Raw genomic sequence first — 17408 nt, 5'->3', positions numbered from 1 at the left:
CCACCGTAGCACGATATTATTCGCTTTGGGCCCCGACCAAATCCTCACGGTTTTGAAATTGGGAACTCACACGAGAACTTTCCAGTGGGTCATCCATCATGAGAGTACTCTCGCGCGCTACTCGCTTAACTTCGGAGTTCCGATGGAACCCGAAGCCAGTGAGCTCCCAAAAGGCCTCGTGCTAGGTAGATATAGGAATATTCATATAAGGATCACTCTCTTGGACGATATCACACATGTAGGTTAGATTTAAAAATATATATATTTGTTTTGTAAACTTATGTTACTATCTTAAACTTTTATATTATGATAAAAGATAAAGATGTTTTTTCACGAAATTGACAAAGAGAACTTGATTAACGTAGTTTTAGATAAATAAAGACGAGGAAATTTGGCAATATTTACCACCCAACCGACTTGTTCCGTCCGTTAAATCAAACTACCGAAACTGTCCTCATTCTCCCAAGTGCGCAGTAACGGCCGCCATCAACTGTCAAATTAATCATCCTATGCCACCACCCCATCACACTCACTCCCTCTCACTCACCCGCCCTCACCGAGGGAAGAAGACGATGACATCTTCCTGTGCATCTTCGTAATTTCACAAATCCCGGCAAACCCATCTCTCTCGTGTAAGTGATCTCAACTTTAACAACGCAAATATTGTTTTCATTTCTTAAAGTTTTGATCTTTACATACACATACATGTGTTTTTTGGTAAATTAAAATCCATCTGGGTAGTTATTGCAAATCACATATTTTCCATGATCTGATTGTGCCACGCATCATGAATTTGGGTTTTCTGTGTTCTCCAGAAATTCATATTCTGGGTTTTTTCTTGTGGCCAACAAGTTCCAATTGATATCAAGAGTCTCACACCATGTCATCTGCCGCGGTGCGATTGCATATTCAAGGTCCCCATGTGAGTGAATTATCGGCCTTATTTTAGGCTACAAGTTGCTAAATTAGATATAATTTGAATTGATCAATGGATGAGCTTGGATTTTTGTTAACGAAAAACGAATTTCTTTCGGTTTCGGTTATGTGGTTGAACTTGATTCCATGTGCAGGTGGTGATGGATAATGGCATACTCCAAGTCACCTTATCGAACCCAGATGGCATTGTCACTGGAATACGATATAATGGCATTGACAATTTGCTTGAGCCTCTTAATAAGGAAACTAACAGAGGGTACATGATCACCGTGTTTAGTTGCTTCTGTTTTTGTCCCTCCGCTTCCTTCTCCTTCTTTCTCTTGTCTTCTTCGGCGTTTAATATAATATATTCGGCCTTTGTTGTCTTTGAGGATTAGGAATTGACTTTGGATTCCAATGAATGTGTAGTTATTGGGACCTTGTTTGGAGTGCACCAGGAAGTAAGGGAATATTTGATGTGTATGTATTTCCCTCTTTTCTCTCTACATATATAGTGGAGCAACTTTTTAGGTTATCTGATGGAGTGAAATTATCTGATAACTATACAGGATAAAAGGTACAACTTTTAAGGTTATAGTGGAGAATGAAGAACAGGTTGAGCTCTCGTTTTCAAAAATGTGGGATCACTCTCTTGAGGGGAAATACGTTCCCCTAAATATAGACAAAAGGTCACTCCTGAATTTATAGAAAGTTTCTATTATTATGAGTACTGCCAATTCCAATTATACTTTAGGATCTAGGCTTATTTAAACTGACTGTAACCTTATGATTCCTGTTATGTCAGTGATAGTGTTATCTGTATTTCATTTAGGTTTGTAATGCTTCGTGGTTCCTCGGGCTTCTACTCCTATGCCATTTATGAGCACCTGAAGGATTGGCCTGATTTCGACATTGGTGAAACGAGAATAACCTTCAAACTGAGAAAAGACAAGTAAACAATATATACTTCTGCTTTCATATTATTAACTACTATTTCTCATTTTGCATAGTGGTTTTGTAGAAACTAATCATTAGTAGACATTATATTGCATACGAGTATATAATTTTGGGTAGCTGCAAAGTTGCAAACTAAGGATATGTATTAGAATTCCGGGATTATTTAGTTTGTAGTTAGTAGAGTTCTCAGGATTAGTTATTTGAAGTATATTGTTTTTCTGTGTTTAACTATTTGAAGTATATTTGTTTTCTGTGTTCGTAATACCGTTTCAAACTTGAAGTGAGAAAAAAGGTTATTAACTTATTGTGTGTGTGTGTCTTACATTACCTTGCCAGCATATGCTATAACAAAAAAATTAGTAATAAACATATTCCTTTTAGTATTTTAGCTTGTATATGAATTATTAACAATGGTACAACTTGAGTGGATAGGTTCCAATACATGGCTGTATCAGACAACAGGCAGAGATACATGCCCCTACCTGATGACCGGTTACCAGGACGATGCCAAACCCTTGCCTATCAAGAAGCTGTCCTACTTGTCAATCCCAAGATGAAAGAACTCGCAGGAGAGGTATTTTCTCACAACTTCCTACTGTATAGTACTGCGTTGGAGTTTTTTTCTGTTTCGGGAGTGATAATGGCGTGGGACTATTGAGCCAATTTTTCTCACATATTCTTCTAAGTTATTTTACTATTGTCATTGTTTTTCTTTGGGTGGAAGTTACCCTGTTAGTGGGTCAAGATGTTTCTAAACTAAAGTTCTGGACTTTGAAGGCCATACAAACCTCTGTTATGTTTTGATTCTTTTGTTATAATTTCATGAGCTGTAGGTGGATGACAAGTACCAGTATTCATGTGACAACAAAGATAATAAGGTTCATGGGTGGATATGCACCAACCCACCAGTCGGGTTTTGGCAGATCACGCCCAGTGATGAATTTCGATCAGGTGGACCTCTGAAACAGAACCTAACCTCACATGTCGGCCCTACCACTCTTGCTGTATGTGATTATTCTGAGAATACTAGTCACTATGAACATTTTGCAATTTGGATCACTTGCTTGTCAGAGATGTTGGTATAACTTTGGGATATTAGTCTGATTATGACCTTTCTATCGGTGTCATCAGATGTTTCTTAGTGGTCATTATGCGGGACAAGATCTGGTGCCAAAATTTAGAGGTGGTGAACCATGGAAGAAGGTTTTTGGCCCTGTTTTTATCTATCTCAATTCTTCCACAATCAAAGATGATCCGTTTTGGCTATGGGAGGATGCTAAAATACAGGTTTGTCGTCGAAAACAAACCCAATTTCATTCTAAAGATGGAAAATTAGGAAAGGAAGTTTTTAATCAGAAATTGCTGATACAAAATGGTATTCAGATGATGACAGAAGTACAAAGCTGGCCATATAGTTTCCCAGCATCTGAGGATTTTCAAAAGTCGGATCAACGGGGTAATGTGAGTGGTAGACTACTTGTCTTGGACAGGTTCGTATCGAGATACACTTGTTTGTATTATTAGTTTTATCTTTTAGGGTTTGTACTATTAATTACTAAATCTGAGTATTGAAAAGATTTGCTGGCGTACTATCAGTTTCACTTCTTTTCTTAGTTTATTTGAAAACTTAAGTTGAAAATAAGCAATTAATTAACATGAGTGGATGATAAATTAATTTCCAATTATCAAATTGATGGCTCTCATTGTAGAAAGAAAAATAAGAAAACTAATGGTCGAGTACATTTGTTTTACCTCAATATCTTTCTGAGTATGCATAAGTTGATCTCAGTCTTCTTAATTACAATGTTCAGGTACATATGTGAAGAATACACACCAGCAGGTGGTGCGTATGTTGGTCTTGCCCCACCAGGAGATGTGGGATCATGGCAGAGAGAATGCAAGGTGAATTTTGTGAACCTCTATATCAATTATATATTGGGCTGCACAATGTTTGCTGATTAGTTATGTGCTACGTCGAAGAAAATTTATGGTTTTTATTTTTTATAATTATGTTAATTTTCTGATAAGGTATTTGAAATCTAGATCAGGGTTCTATTCTTTAATATAGATTGGCTTCATTAAGGGCCACAGTCACAGAGCACTGGGACATTATCCCACATTTGTGGTTTTTGTTTTAAAGGTCTCACAGTTACCACAAACAATTATCTCATATTTTTAAAAATGCTACTTTCTCAGTCCGTCGCATGTCCACCATATAACAAAGAGCCTGCAAGATGTTAAGATTTATTTTCTTAATGAGGAAACTCTGCTTCGAAATGATGCAACTGGAAACAGTATAACTCATGGTTTCTGAGGAGCCTGATGAAATATGAATTGCACTGTGATAATGCTGCTATCACTGAGCTGCTTTTTTACGTGATCTTGTGTCAGAAAAAGTTTCAAGTGATCTATTTTATGGCATAGCATACTTCGTTGATACATGCCTTTTGTTATATCTCTTCATATTGAAACTATACGAAGCAACCATATTATATACTATATGTACCAAAACACCATCCAAAGTCCATAAGTCATGTCTAAAGACATTCTTATTTCATTATCACACTTCTTAGGACTATCAATTCTGGACAAGAGCAGATGACCGTGGCTATTTTGCTATTAACAACGTGCGTACTGGCAATTATAATCTTTATGCATGGGTGCCTGGGTTTATTGGTGATTACCGGTATGATGCTGTCATTGACATAACCTCAGGTATATTTTCTCAACTTCTGTGAACTTCATAATTGTAGATTCAATTGTTTTTTTACATTTCATTCTTGTTTCCCTTTATTGAACATTTTGGTTTCATAACTTGTGATGCAGGTTCTTTTATCGAAATGGGTGATCTTGTGTATGAGCCCCCAAGAGATGGCCCAACATTGTGGGAAATAGGCATTCCTGATCGTTCTGCTGCGGAGTTTTATGTTCCTGATCCTGATCCAAAATATATGAACAAACTTTTCATAAATCATCCTGACAGGTAAGCTATCTTATTTCAGTGTTAAAGTGTTGATTGTTTGTCGATCTTCATAAGGTCATAACAATGTGATCAAAACTAGCCTTGTATAATTGTAAGTTCAAACATGCAAATGGTGGAAACATTATCTGTATCATCTTGTATGTCGCTTTATTCATCTAAAATGATCCATCAGCCAAATTAAGCGCCTATATTTTTCTTTTATGCAAACGATAATGGGTGAGGGAGGAAACCAACCTAGGATCTCAAACCCATGTTAATGCTCCAGAGTTCGGTAATAACTTAATAAAATCTTGACCTTGTCCTTCTAGCAGATTCAGGCAATATGGGCTGTGGAACAGATATGCTGAAATATATCCTGATGAAGACTTAGTTTACACTATCGGTGTTAGTGATTATTCTAAAGATTGGTTCTATGCTCAGGTTCCCAGGTACGGTTCTTCTTTTACATAATGACCGTCATTGTGAAAATCATAAGGAAAATGAGACTTGTGTTGGTTACCTGGTGCTTAAAGTTCTTGTGTACTGCAGGAAAATGGACAACGGACATGAAGGAACAACATGGCAGATTAAGTTTGAACTGAAAAATGTGGATCGGAACAGTACCTATAAATTGCGAGTGGCAATTGCATCTGCAACTCTTGCCGAATTGCAGGTATAGTATATCATGAGTTTCCTCATTAGTAGATTATAACTCACACTAATTTATCTTTTCTTTTCTTTTCGTAAGGTTCGGATTAATGATCCAAATTCAAGGCGACCTCTATTTACTAGTGGATTGATAGGGAGGGACAATTCGGTTGCGAGACTTGGAATTCATGGGATTTACTGGCTGTACAACATTAATGTACCAGGCACTCAGCTTGTTGAGGGGAATAATACTTTCTTCTTCAGACAACCAAGATGCACCAGTCCTTTCCAAGGGATTATGTACGATTATATACGATTTGAAGGTCCCCCCGCCTTGTAATTTGAGTCCATCTTAGATTGAAACTCATATGTCTGCATCAGCGTGTGTAATATTTCATGTATATATATATATATATATATATATGTACATATATACAATTGAATAATATTACATACATATATGTAATTGTAGTTCAAAATAAAATATATGCTATGTTGTATAATCTCTCTCTCTCTCTCTCTCTCTCTCTGTCTCTGTCTCTCTCTCTCTCAAAATAAAATAAATAAATGTTACATACCTACAATTCAATAGTACTCTCGGATTTGAACAACTGAGTTGTTATAATTTTGTTTTTTAATACAGTTATTAAAAAAAACTTCTTCTATTCCTATGCTATACTGGGCTTGGACCACCCCACCTATCTAGGCGTTATCCCCATGGTGAAGCATCGAGTACTAATATGGTATGTATAGTAAATAAAGGAATCCGCCTCACTGGATTGTTCACTGTCCGATGTATACAATAATCTATCTATTGCCAAAGAGATTACCTTTGTACATTACTTATCAGGTATCCGAAGTGAGTTTCATTGGTTGTTTGATTTGCATTGGAGCCTGAGAAGGCTATTACTTATAGCTAATGCCTAGGGTTGTAAGTCGGCTCGAACGGTTCGAGTTTGACTTGTGTTGAGCTCGTTCATGCGTGAATCATATGTTAAACAAGCTGAACTTGAACAAAATATTATGCTCGTTAAAAAAATGAGTTGAGCTTAAGCTTTGGTACGTTCGACTCACAAAGCTTTTGAGAAGCTCGTATCTTTTTATGTTGGATATGCAGTCAATTTAAAGCATTTAACTTATTATTTTGTGCGCACTCTTGCAGTAGTAATATCAACGGTTTGTTATTATGTTTATTTTATTAGGTTTTAATGAAAATTAAATCGAACTAAACATAGCTTGAGCTTGTTTAAGGAATGGGTTGAGCAAAGCCAACAAAAAACTCATGTATAGTTTACAAACAAGCGGAGTCGTGTCGAGCCGAGCCCGAGCTTGAAAAATTATCCCGAGTTGAGCTTGAGCTTGCGATTACGAGCTTTTTCTATGCTTGAGCATGATAATATTGGATAATACGATAATCTTGGGTTTTTAATCAGTTCAACTTCTAGTTAGACTTCTTGTGCTGTTTTTGTTTTCATAAAAAATGTTGGAACACTTCGTAAAACATTTGATCCCAGAATCGTAACCTATAATAGCGGCTGGCCTGCTCTAAATAACGAGTCTTGTACGCCTAACAATTAAGCAATGGTGCCGACTACGTAACGATATATATATATATTACACAAAAGAAAGCTGGAAATGCTTTGCTTTCATTTTAGTCCAAGTAATCACATTATTCTTTATTTTTTATTTATTTCTTTCGTTTAGAAGGTCAGTGCTATAAAACTAGATAAATAATTGAGACTGATATTCCCATTGGAGTACATAAATAAGTTCCAGAAATTAGCTCGATCGATCATCCATCATGGCACCTATTGGGGTGCAATTGCTTGTCCAAGATGACCATGTAAATTACCTGATAAAATCTACAGTGCAAATTACTCTTAATTTTTCTGCATATTAGTTTGATAAATCTGTAGGCATGCATGCATGCATGTTTTCTTTTGGTTTGAAACTTTTTCATGGTGAAATGAATTGCAGGTAATGATGGATAATGGGATTGTCCAAGTGACGCTATCAAAGCCAGACGGAATCGTGACTGGAATCCGATACAATGGCGTCGATAACTTGCTTGAAATTCGTAACGAGGAATCTAACAGAGGGTATTTTTACAGCTTACAACATAGTCCTGATCGATATTTTTTATTTATTTAATTTGTAGTTAATTTGCATGGAAAATATTGTAGGTACTGGGATCTTGTTTGGAGTTCAGCTACTACTGGAACAACAGGAACATTTGATGTGTACGTCCCACATATATATATAGTTATAGTTATAGTTTTGGTATAATCAGAACATAACACAATATATTCCTCAATCTGTGTCCTAATATCTTTACATAATCTGTAATTTTAAAACGATTGACTATGAACATGAAATTTCACAACGGATCTCTTATTTGCTTTCTTTTTCTTTTTTGGTCGACGAACTTGGGTTTAGAAATGGTACTTCCAATGCTGAGAAAAGATCACACCGTTACCACTAGCTTAGCTCAACTAGTTGGCTGGTACGTAGTTTAAAAGTTATATAAACTAATTAGTAATACTTATTACATGAAATATATGCTCCTCTCTACAACACACTACCTTCTTAGCAAGGATCTCATTCTACTGTAGCAAGAACGGGACGATAAAACTCTTAAAATAGAAAATGGGAAAACATTGAAATGTATAAAAGGTTCTATATGGTTAATACATGGTCACTACGATGATCCTACACCTATCCCTTTTTCGCTACATAATTCCTTCAATATTAAGTTGTATGTTATAATTTCGGTTGGTAACAATGTTCCGTTTGAACAAAGTGTGCACATTACTAAAGCAATATGCATGCAGGATCAAAGGAACAAGCTTTACGGTTATAATGCAAAATGATGAACAGGTGGAGCTCTCTTTCACAAGAACCTGGGATCCCTCCCAAGAGGGACAACTCGTACCCTTAAATATTGATAACAGGTCATTGTTCTCTATCCACATTGCCATCATTTTAATTGAATATATAGATCTTGAAGATGTTTCGATTACTATGAATGATCATACGTAGATTTGCACGTAGGTTCATTATGCTTCGAGGGTGCTCAGGCTTCTACTCCTATGCCATTTACGAGCACTTGAAGGACTGGCCTGCTTTCCAGCTTGCAGAAACCAGAATTGCCTTCAAACTCCGGAAAGACAAGTACACAAATTCTCTCAATTTTTTTTATAGGAAAGAGAAACAAAATTATGTGCACTGTAATGCCACTACGTGGTATTACTGTTTCACACTTACAATATGGTCGAAAGATAGATCAAGGGTATATTAACAAAACAAAAAACAAAAACATATATTATATAATTAGAGTGAAATAGTAACACTACGTGATGATGTTCTTTATACACTAAAAATTACTCCAAACACACGTAGCACTTTATTAGCGCTTAAAAAGTTACTAGTATTAAAGGGTTAATCTAATTAGTGATATGTGTGGCATTTTGGATTGAAAAAAGCTTTCACTATATGGCCATGGCGGACAATAGGAAAAGATACATGCCCTTGCCTGATGACCGTTTACCACCGAGAGGCCAAGCCCTGGCCTATCCGGAGGCAGTTCTTCTTGTCAATCCTGTGGAGCCGGAGTTTAAGGGAGAAGTAACAATTTTTCCTACCGAAATTTATTTTCTCATTGAATCTTGTATTACATAGGAAAAAAATATGAAAAAGAAACCTTTTTTTAGAGATGACAATCTTATCAATTACCCCGCTTACTTGATGCTTAATTAATCAGATGGATGACAAGTACCAATATTCATGTGACAACAAGGATAGTAAGGTACATGGGTGGATATGCACCAAGCCGCCGGTAGGGTTCTGGCTAATTACACCAAGCCAAGAGTTCCGATCTGGTGGACCCTTTAAACAAAACCTCACCTCCCATGTTGGCCCCACCACCCTTGCGGTAAGTGAGCCAAAACACTCAACCATCTATGTTTGTTACAGTGTCTGTTTCAAACTCCTAATTAATTTGTCATTCTTGAACTTTATCCTAGAATCGGAAAAGTAAACCTAACAACGTATTATAAAAGATTTTGACTCTTTCCCTCTCCAAACATTGCCAACTAATTTTGGGTTAAATGCTCTAGCTAGTTCTATTTTTTGCTTAAATATGAATGACACAATCAGGTGTTTCTAAGCGCACACTACTCTGGAGAAGATTTGGTGCCAAAATTTGCAGCTGGTGAGGAATGGAAGAAAGTCTTTGGGCCAGTTTTTATGTATGTTAATTCTGCATATGAAGGAAATGATCCACTTTCGTTATGGGAGGATGCTAAATCACAGGTTTAATTTACATTAATTAATAGCAATATTAATGAAATTTTCTTTAATTTTCTTCCAAACACTATATATAGATCACATGTATGGTGGTGATTTACATATATTTTAGTGACATTTCATTTGAAGGGATGTGATTTTTGGACACCCTTTTTCTCCCCTACAAACCCTGTTTTAATCCTAACTAGCTTTTGGACTGAATAAATCAACGAAGAATCAAGGGACAGAAATAGTGCGGAAGTAATTTTCCTTCAATGAATTAATTAAATTGAAGTTGTACTGCTGCTGCAGATGGTGATGGAAGTCCAGTGCTGGCCCTACAGCTTCCCAGCATCTGAGGATTTTCCCAAGTCACGCCAACGGGGTAATGTTAGGGGCCGACTACTTATTCAAGACAGGTACACAACTATACGTATTAATTATTTTAGTCACGTCTTAATATTTTTGATAATTAACTTGTAATCCAAGACTATGGACACTAAACAAGCTTCCATTGGGAATTTTGGTATTTGATTTTTTTCAACATCAAGATACGTTAGCGATGATTATGTATCCGTCAATGGTGCATATGTTGGGTTAGCCCCGCCAGGAGATGTTGGATCGTGGCAAAGAGAGTGCAAGGTGACTGAATCCTACATGCTCAAACTAAGTTCAAACATATAATTCTCAACTTAATTTGCTCTTAATCTCACATTTCGTTACTAATCAGGACTATCAATTCTGGACCACAACCGATGAAGATGGCTACTTTTACATCAACGGGGTACGCACGGGCGATTATAATTTGAATGCATCAGTCCCTGGTTTTATTGGAGATTATCATTACGATGTTGTTATGACTATAACCTCAGGTGGTCCAACTAATTCCCTAATGCTAATTTGTATAGGGCTTAAGTATAACCTCAGGTGGTCCAACTAATTCCCTACTGTTAGTTTTAGGGCTTTCTTCTTTCCGTTTGCCTATCGGCTATGCTAAAATGTTGAAAAGAAAAATGGAAATTAACAATGTATGCAATGCAGGTTGTGACATTGATATGGGTGATCTTGTATATAAGCCTCCCAGAGATGGCCCTACTTTATGGGAAATAGGCATTCCTGATCGTTCTGCTGCAGAGTTTTATGTTCCCGACCCTAATCCGAAGTACATTAACAAACTTTTTGTCAATCATCCTGACAGGTTTGCTTAATTATATGCTCCTTGCTGTTATTCGTACTTTTAAGCATATTATTATTTAAGTACCAGCAAATCACCATCTGACATGTGTATACAAAATTACTATAAAAATTATAAGAATGATTTGAGGCAGACTGTGATTTTGCATAAATGAGGAACAACTCGATATAAGGTATGAACTAAGATTTCAATTGGCAGGTTTAGGCAGTACGGACTGTGGGAAAGATACTCAGAGTTATATTCTGATCAAGACTTGGTTTATACCGTAGGTGTCAGTGACTACAGTAAAGACTGGTTCTTTGCTCAGGTTACTAGGTGCCAATTCTTCCCATGCCATACTATATATAATCGCTTTTTCTTGATCCACAAGCAATTTGTACGGTTATCATATGTAGTACTAGAAGCAAGAATACCGATGACCAGTGTATCGATTGGCTTAATACTTATGGCATTTTATTGCTGATTAACATATACAGGAAGAAAGATGATAATAAATATCAAGGAACTACTTGGCAAATTAAATTCAAACTTGAGAATGTAGACAAGACTGGTTCCTACAAGCTAAGAGTGGCACTTGCATCTGCAAATTATTCAGAATTGCAGGTATATTTCACAACTCACTATTTGATTATAATTTCATCATTAATGTGCCATGCATGGATTTTTTTTTACGCGTGGATATGTTTTATTGTCAAACTTATGTTACTAGATAGATTCTTATATTGTCCAACTGTAAAGAATATGTGCGTGCCATGCATTCATAAAATAATCAACTTGATTATCAATGGATCAAATCCACACTAATGTTTTGAGGCGGTTTGGCGAGGACATATTCTTTAAATTCTGCTTTGACTAGTGAATATTAACTGTATATGTTCTGTATATATAGGTTTGGGTGAACGATCCAAAGGCAAATCGCCCTCTATTCACAAGCGGGATGATAGGGAAAGACAACTCAATAGCAAGGCATGGAATCCATGGGCTTTACTGGCTCTACAATGTAGACGTACCAAGCTCTCGGCTTGTCGAGGGAGACAATATTATCTATTTGACGCAACCAAGAAGCACAACAGGCCCTTTCCAGGGTATTATGTATGATTATCTTCGCTTAGAAGGTCCCCCATCTCCAAGCTCCAAATGATGACAGATTACCTGCACTTTGTATAATATTGAAGCAAAGAAATTTTACTTCTGCTTTATAAAGTGCATGACCTGAGATAGCTTGATTAAATAGCAAAAAGCATGCATCCTTGGGTGGTTGTCCATAACTTCTGTGCGTTCCCCATCTCTAGGCTCAAATCCCCAGCTATGCTTCTCCACAATTCTCTCTTGCCTTTGTTTCATCAACATATATATATATATATATATATATATTGGAAATGAAAGGACAAAAGTATCATATTTTTAATTAAAATTACAATTGGCGAAAACAATTTCATTGAAGGAAGTGTGACTTAAAGTCAAACAAAAATTAGAAAGAAAACTGGTTTAGGAAAGTATGAGGCATGTGCATCCAGTTATGCCATTTTGAGAATATGTTTTATAATTAGAACTGACTTTGATGAGTGAATATATAAAAATTGGTTCATATTGATGATCATTTTATTGTGTTAAATGTATTATGTACCAAAAACTTCAAAAATTGCTGAAAATTCCGAAGTGGCATGAGTCTATGAAATTCGAGTTTTCTATTCCTGTATTAGAATTTTAATTCAGTTACGAAACCTTTTGGATTGAAAATGGTACCAAGTGTTTATGATCTATCCAGCCAAAAATCAAGCCTAGTCTCCACCTTCTATGATAGAAGCCACCATTGGAGAATCCTTATCGGGCCTGCAAACCACCATTGAAGACATCGTGACCACCACCGTGGCACCACGATCAACCACTGCCGCCGCCACTACTATTCAATGGCTCTTCTTTTTTTTTTCACCCATTCGGTTGTAATTAGTTAAACCTTGTTGTCAAATGGACCGTCGTTTCAGATTCAACGGTCAATTTTAAAAAGTAAAACTAATGATAAGGACTAAAAAACTGTATGATTTTGTAAAACTAATGATAAGGACTAAAAAACTGTATGATTTTGTCCATCTGCTTCCTTTATTTTTCTTGTTCAATATCAGTACCTGGAATTCCTTATGCTTATGGTTCAGGTTCCAATAGGAGACGATGATGATGAAAAAGAGAGAGAGACTCAACCACCTAGCACAAACCCGAAGGGAAATCATGGCTGAAATCTCGAGATAATCAGATCCAAAAAGAAAAGGTACAAAACCAAGCCATAGCCTCACGAAGAATCCAAGTCTCCTGGTCTGTTTGCTTGTGTTTGTGTTTATTTTTTTATTTTTTTATTTTTGAGGCTGGTTACTGCTTACTGTTTGGTTTATGAGAAAATTTTTTGGTTGTGTGTTCTTTTTTGAATGTTTGATTTTTCAACCCTTTAAGAATTGTGGGCGTTAGTTTGTAAATTTGTGTTGTGTGTTTTAAGTTCATGCCTTTAGTTGACAAAAAAAAAAAAAAAAAAATTGATGGAGAGACAAGATGGAATTGAGAACCATGCCATGGGATTCCATTGTTCATTTTAGGAAAACGATGATATAAATTTATTTAATGAAAAAATTAAAATTTTATGAAACTTTTTTTTAAATTTTAATAAAGAGGATAAAAGAATCTAAATTTTAATAAAAATGACACAATTTTAATATTAAAAAATTATATAAAAAAAAAGACATGCGGGATTCCCGCGTCCATTAGAGACATTTTTTATGAAACTAAACAGTACTACATTGTTAATGAAACTCAACGGTGTGACACTATTTATGAAACTGACCGGTACTATTCTATTTATAAAACTAAATGGTATTATACTATTTATGAAACTGAACGGTATAACATTATTTATTGGAGATTCATAAATAGTGTCTAGTTTTTTGTTCACTTTCATAAATAGTGTATAGTTATTGGGTACTATTTCATAAATAGTGTATAGCAATTGGCACAATTTCATAAGTATTGTCTCATTCTTGGTTCAGTTTCATAAATAGTGCCTAATTCTTGGTCCACTTTCATATATAATGCTTAGTTTTTTGTCACGTTTCATAATTAGTGTCTAATTCTTGATCCAGTTTCATAAATAATGTACAGTAGTTGGTACAGTTTCATAAATAATTTCTCTTTCTTGGTCCAGTTTTATAAATAATGTCTAATTCTTGATCTAGTTTCATAAATAGTGTATAGAAATACTACATTGTTTTTTTTTTTTAAATTAAACACGGGTACTACACTATTTCTTAAACATAACATAAACACTATTTTTTAAACTAAACATATATACATGCAAAAAACGACATTAAATCTTGTTTTTTCTTCCCATTTTTTGGGTGGTTATGGATTTTCATCTCATTTTAAAGTAGAACACAACATTAATTTAAATAAGGAAGAAGAAGAAGTTTATAAACGTGTTGACCCTAAAAACTACCAAGTCTAAGTGGTGCGCAGGCCGAGTAACTAATGAGCTAACTATGTCATTCGGTTGATGTAGGCCGTGCCAACTCGTTGGCCAAGCTCGGCTGAGTAGTAAAATGTGTTGATGTTGTGTTGAGGGCGTTGCTGATTTCTTGATCTTGCGACTGCGGCTGAGGAAGGAACACGTCCCGGCCTTCGGGTTTTGGAGCCTGAAGACAAGGTTGCTAATCTTGTGAAGTTCACGGATCGTTGGTGCCGAGTTCGGTCATGGTGATTATATTCGTAAGAATATAAGCATGCCGAACCGATACCAAACTATTCGGACACAAGTACTCAAAAGAGATGTGTGTCATAATGGTAAATGTCGTTCGACCGTCAGAATGCCGAACTTTAAAACTTACTTGTGAAGATCCAATCATAAACAACTTGACGTTCAATGTGCCGAGCCTAATAACTTGTAACACATCACTTCGGCAAGAAGGCTAATGAGATGACCTCTACCAACAAAGACTCGAAAATCCTTGTCGGCCGAGACTTGGATAGGTAATCAGTCGGCCTTCAATACTGTGATGTTTATCCAAACTGAAGGTGCTCTGCGGTCAGCTGATTCTACGGCAACAGTGTTATTTATCCAAACTGAAGATGTTTGCTGGTTGCCTTCACAGTGCTGTTTATCCAAACTGAAGATGTGTCGGCGAAAAAATAAAAATAAAAATCTGAAGATGTTTGAGAGATTTCACGTAGAGCGAGAGTTTGGGCAGGGCAGTTTGTGTGTTGAATTGGAGGGACTTCAATAATGCACTCTCCTATATATATATATATAGCAACGTACCTACTCCTAGCCGACCTAGAGTTGTATTCGGACTAAAACTCCCAAGCCTAATCTAATTAGGACTCGGCCAACCCGAGTTCCAGTAGGTTTTTGAACCAAGCTCCATAATGAATCAGGTTCACTCCCGTCTCCTCAACGTCTTCAACTCTGAAATCCCCTTGTTGTATCAGGACTCGACTTATTCTTTCTTATCTAGATCAATCCTTCTTGCAATAAGACTCGGCCGAACTAATTGGGCGGCTTGTGATCACTGGACGGCCCATAGCATTAGTGGAAGAGCCTTGGGCCTAACATAAACCTAAGCTCGGTCCAATAATATTATTTTGAGCCTAAACAAAACGAGGAAGAAGAAAAGGTTCTAATTTTTTTTTCTTTTTAAACGACCTGGAGGTGGAAAGATCATTGTCTCCATGGATGTGTAGGCAGAAGGTTCTAAATTTGGAAGAAAAAAGTTTTTTCTTTTTTTCCCTTCAATACAACGATATATTTTAGGGAATCTTAATGAAACACTTTTGGTACTGTTCACTTTTAATGAAAAAATCATTTTTACCTTGAAAAATCACTTCTGGTAATATTCACTTACACATTTATTTTGTCGTTTTGATTAAAAACTAAAATTTTTGAGGACTTTTTGTTACTTTTCATTAGTTTTCCTTATATTTTATACTAAAGAGAGAGTGGAGTTCAGCTAAACCACATAATGGACAACTTAATTTAGTATCGAATTCTTCATCCACGAGATTCGAAGTAGGAGCTCTCACTTACAAGTGAAGAGAAATACTACCAAATCTTAGTACTGAGTGACAATTTTATTTCTTTTTAGATGGCCTGACCAAAACGACATCGATCTGAGTAAGGTCGTATATAATAAAAAATATTAAAAAAAGAACCTCTCTTTCCTGTAGACTACAAACCCGAGAACCCTCATTTCCTTCCCACTGTTTAACTCCCAGATTCATTTTAGAAACCCAGACGTTCCAGGCCCAATGTGCAATCTTCCCAATTCCCCACCCCACCAGTCGCCACCACCTCTCTCCACCACCACCTGCCGTGCCACCATCTAATTCATTTTTCTACAAATTCATGTAAGTTTTTCAATCTTAAACTCTTAGTACCAATTTATAATATAGCTGTTAACCATTTGAATTGATGTGTATAGTTGTAATGCGAACAAAAAGTCATAATTGCGTTATGGTGGCGATAAGCATTTGTTGGTTTTGGGACATCTGAGTTTAACTGTGATTTTTTTAATATGAACCAAATTTGATGGAAAATAAAGGTGTGAACCAAATTTGATAGAAACTGATGATGTTTACAAAGATGGTCAATGCTGGAACTTTCAGAACTTCTACGTTAGGACAACCCGGCATTGGAATTCTGAATTCGCCACTACCAGCATCATCGCCTTACTCCAATGTTAGCCAAATAGCGTACCCTAACAACGCACGTATTTACGACAGTGTCTTTAATTATTAGACTAATAGGCTACCAAAAGTTGGATTAATCGTCATAATTCAAAAATGAACAATATGAACTGAGACGGAGGGGATGGGGCCAAGTTCCTGAAACAAAGTAAAGGCCTGATTAGGAGAATTAATGAAAAATCCTGATCCATATACTTTTAAAAATCAATAAGAAAATTAGGAAATAACAAATAATAGTGAACGAGCGAATGGCAAGCATGTCGAACACGTCTGCGCAACCCATTCAAATTCAAGATTCTAGAAGATCAAATTTCGAAACACACCCAATCAAGTTGATATTCGACCCAAAAAAAAAAACAAAAAAAAAAAACAAAAATTGATAAAAGATTTCAAAGTTGTGGTTCAAAAAAATACAAGCATGCAGCAGCGCTCTTGTGAATTAAACAATTGTGTTTACTTTTTTCTAACGAATTTGGCTAACGGAAACCCTATTCCGTCAGGGGCGAGTCTGAAAAAAAGTTAATTACATTTTGGGCTATTAATTCAGTCCATGTGTGATTGATGTTTGTAGGGCTTCATATAGATTAGTTTTGTCTTTATGATTAAATATAAAGTATTTTTGGTTAAATAATAACATAAGGTGGTTTTTTTTTATTAAATTAAAGTTAACTCAAACCATTTTCATTAAAGCTCCCGTTTTAAAAATCTTCTCACCGTCGAATTTTT

The 17408-nt window shown here is 36.0% G+C and overlaps 2 protein-coding genes across 2 annotated transcripts; both read left to right on the top strand.

The window, feature by feature from the left end:
* The first annotated feature begins 460 nt into the window (after positions 1 to 460).
* LOC125475986 (probable rhamnogalacturonate lyase B) lies at positions 461 to 5905 on the top strand. The gene is made up of 16 exons (XM_048581519.1): positions 461 to 632; positions 816 to 922; positions 1071 to 1192; positions 1345 to 1395; positions 1485 to 1604; positions 1748 to 1867; positions 2305 to 2446; positions 2706 to 2876; positions 3004 to 3159; positions 3256 to 3362; positions 3684 to 3774; positions 4446 to 4587; positions 4699 to 4855; positions 5167 to 5283; positions 5384 to 5507; positions 5583 to 5905. The coding sequence occupies exons 2-16, from the start codon at positions 881 to 883 to the stop codon at positions 5820 to 5822; spliced, it is 1902 nt and encodes a 633-aa protein (XP_048437476.1). The 5' UTR covers positions 461 to 632; positions 816 to 880; the 3' UTR covers positions 5823 to 5905.
* Positions 5906 to 7236: 1331 nt separating this feature from the next.
* Positions 7237 to 12406, top strand: LOC125467956 (probable rhamnogalacturonate lyase B). Its single transcript, XM_048581790.1, has 15 exons — positions 7237 to 7325; positions 7460 to 7581; positions 7666 to 7722; positions 8314 to 8433; positions 8534 to 8653; positions 8965 to 9106; positions 9243 to 9413; positions 9638 to 9793; positions 10079 to 10185; positions 10318 to 10408; positions 10497 to 10638; positions 10808 to 10964; positions 11160 to 11276; positions 11438 to 11564; positions 11851 to 12406. The coding sequence occupies exons 1-15, from the start codon at positions 7284 to 7286 to the stop codon at positions 12100 to 12102; spliced, it is 1923 nt and encodes a 640-aa protein (XP_048437747.1). The 5' UTR covers positions 7237 to 7283; the 3' UTR covers positions 12103 to 12406.
* The last annotated feature ends 5002 nt before the right edge of the window (positions 12407 to 17408 follow it).

This window comes from the organism of the source record quoted next, unplaced genomic scaffold (assembly GCF_019419815.1).
Source record: "Pyrus x bretschneideri cultivar Hongxiangsu unplaced genomic scaffold, Pyrus_bretschneideri_v1 Contig17, whole genome shotgun sequence".
NCBI classification, from domain to species: Eukaryota; Viridiplantae; Streptophyta; class Magnoliopsida; order Rosales; family Rosaceae; genus Pyrus; species Pyrus x bretschneideri.
Note: the sequence above shows the minus strand (reverse complement) of the source record. Positions and strands in the feature narration are given on the sequence as shown.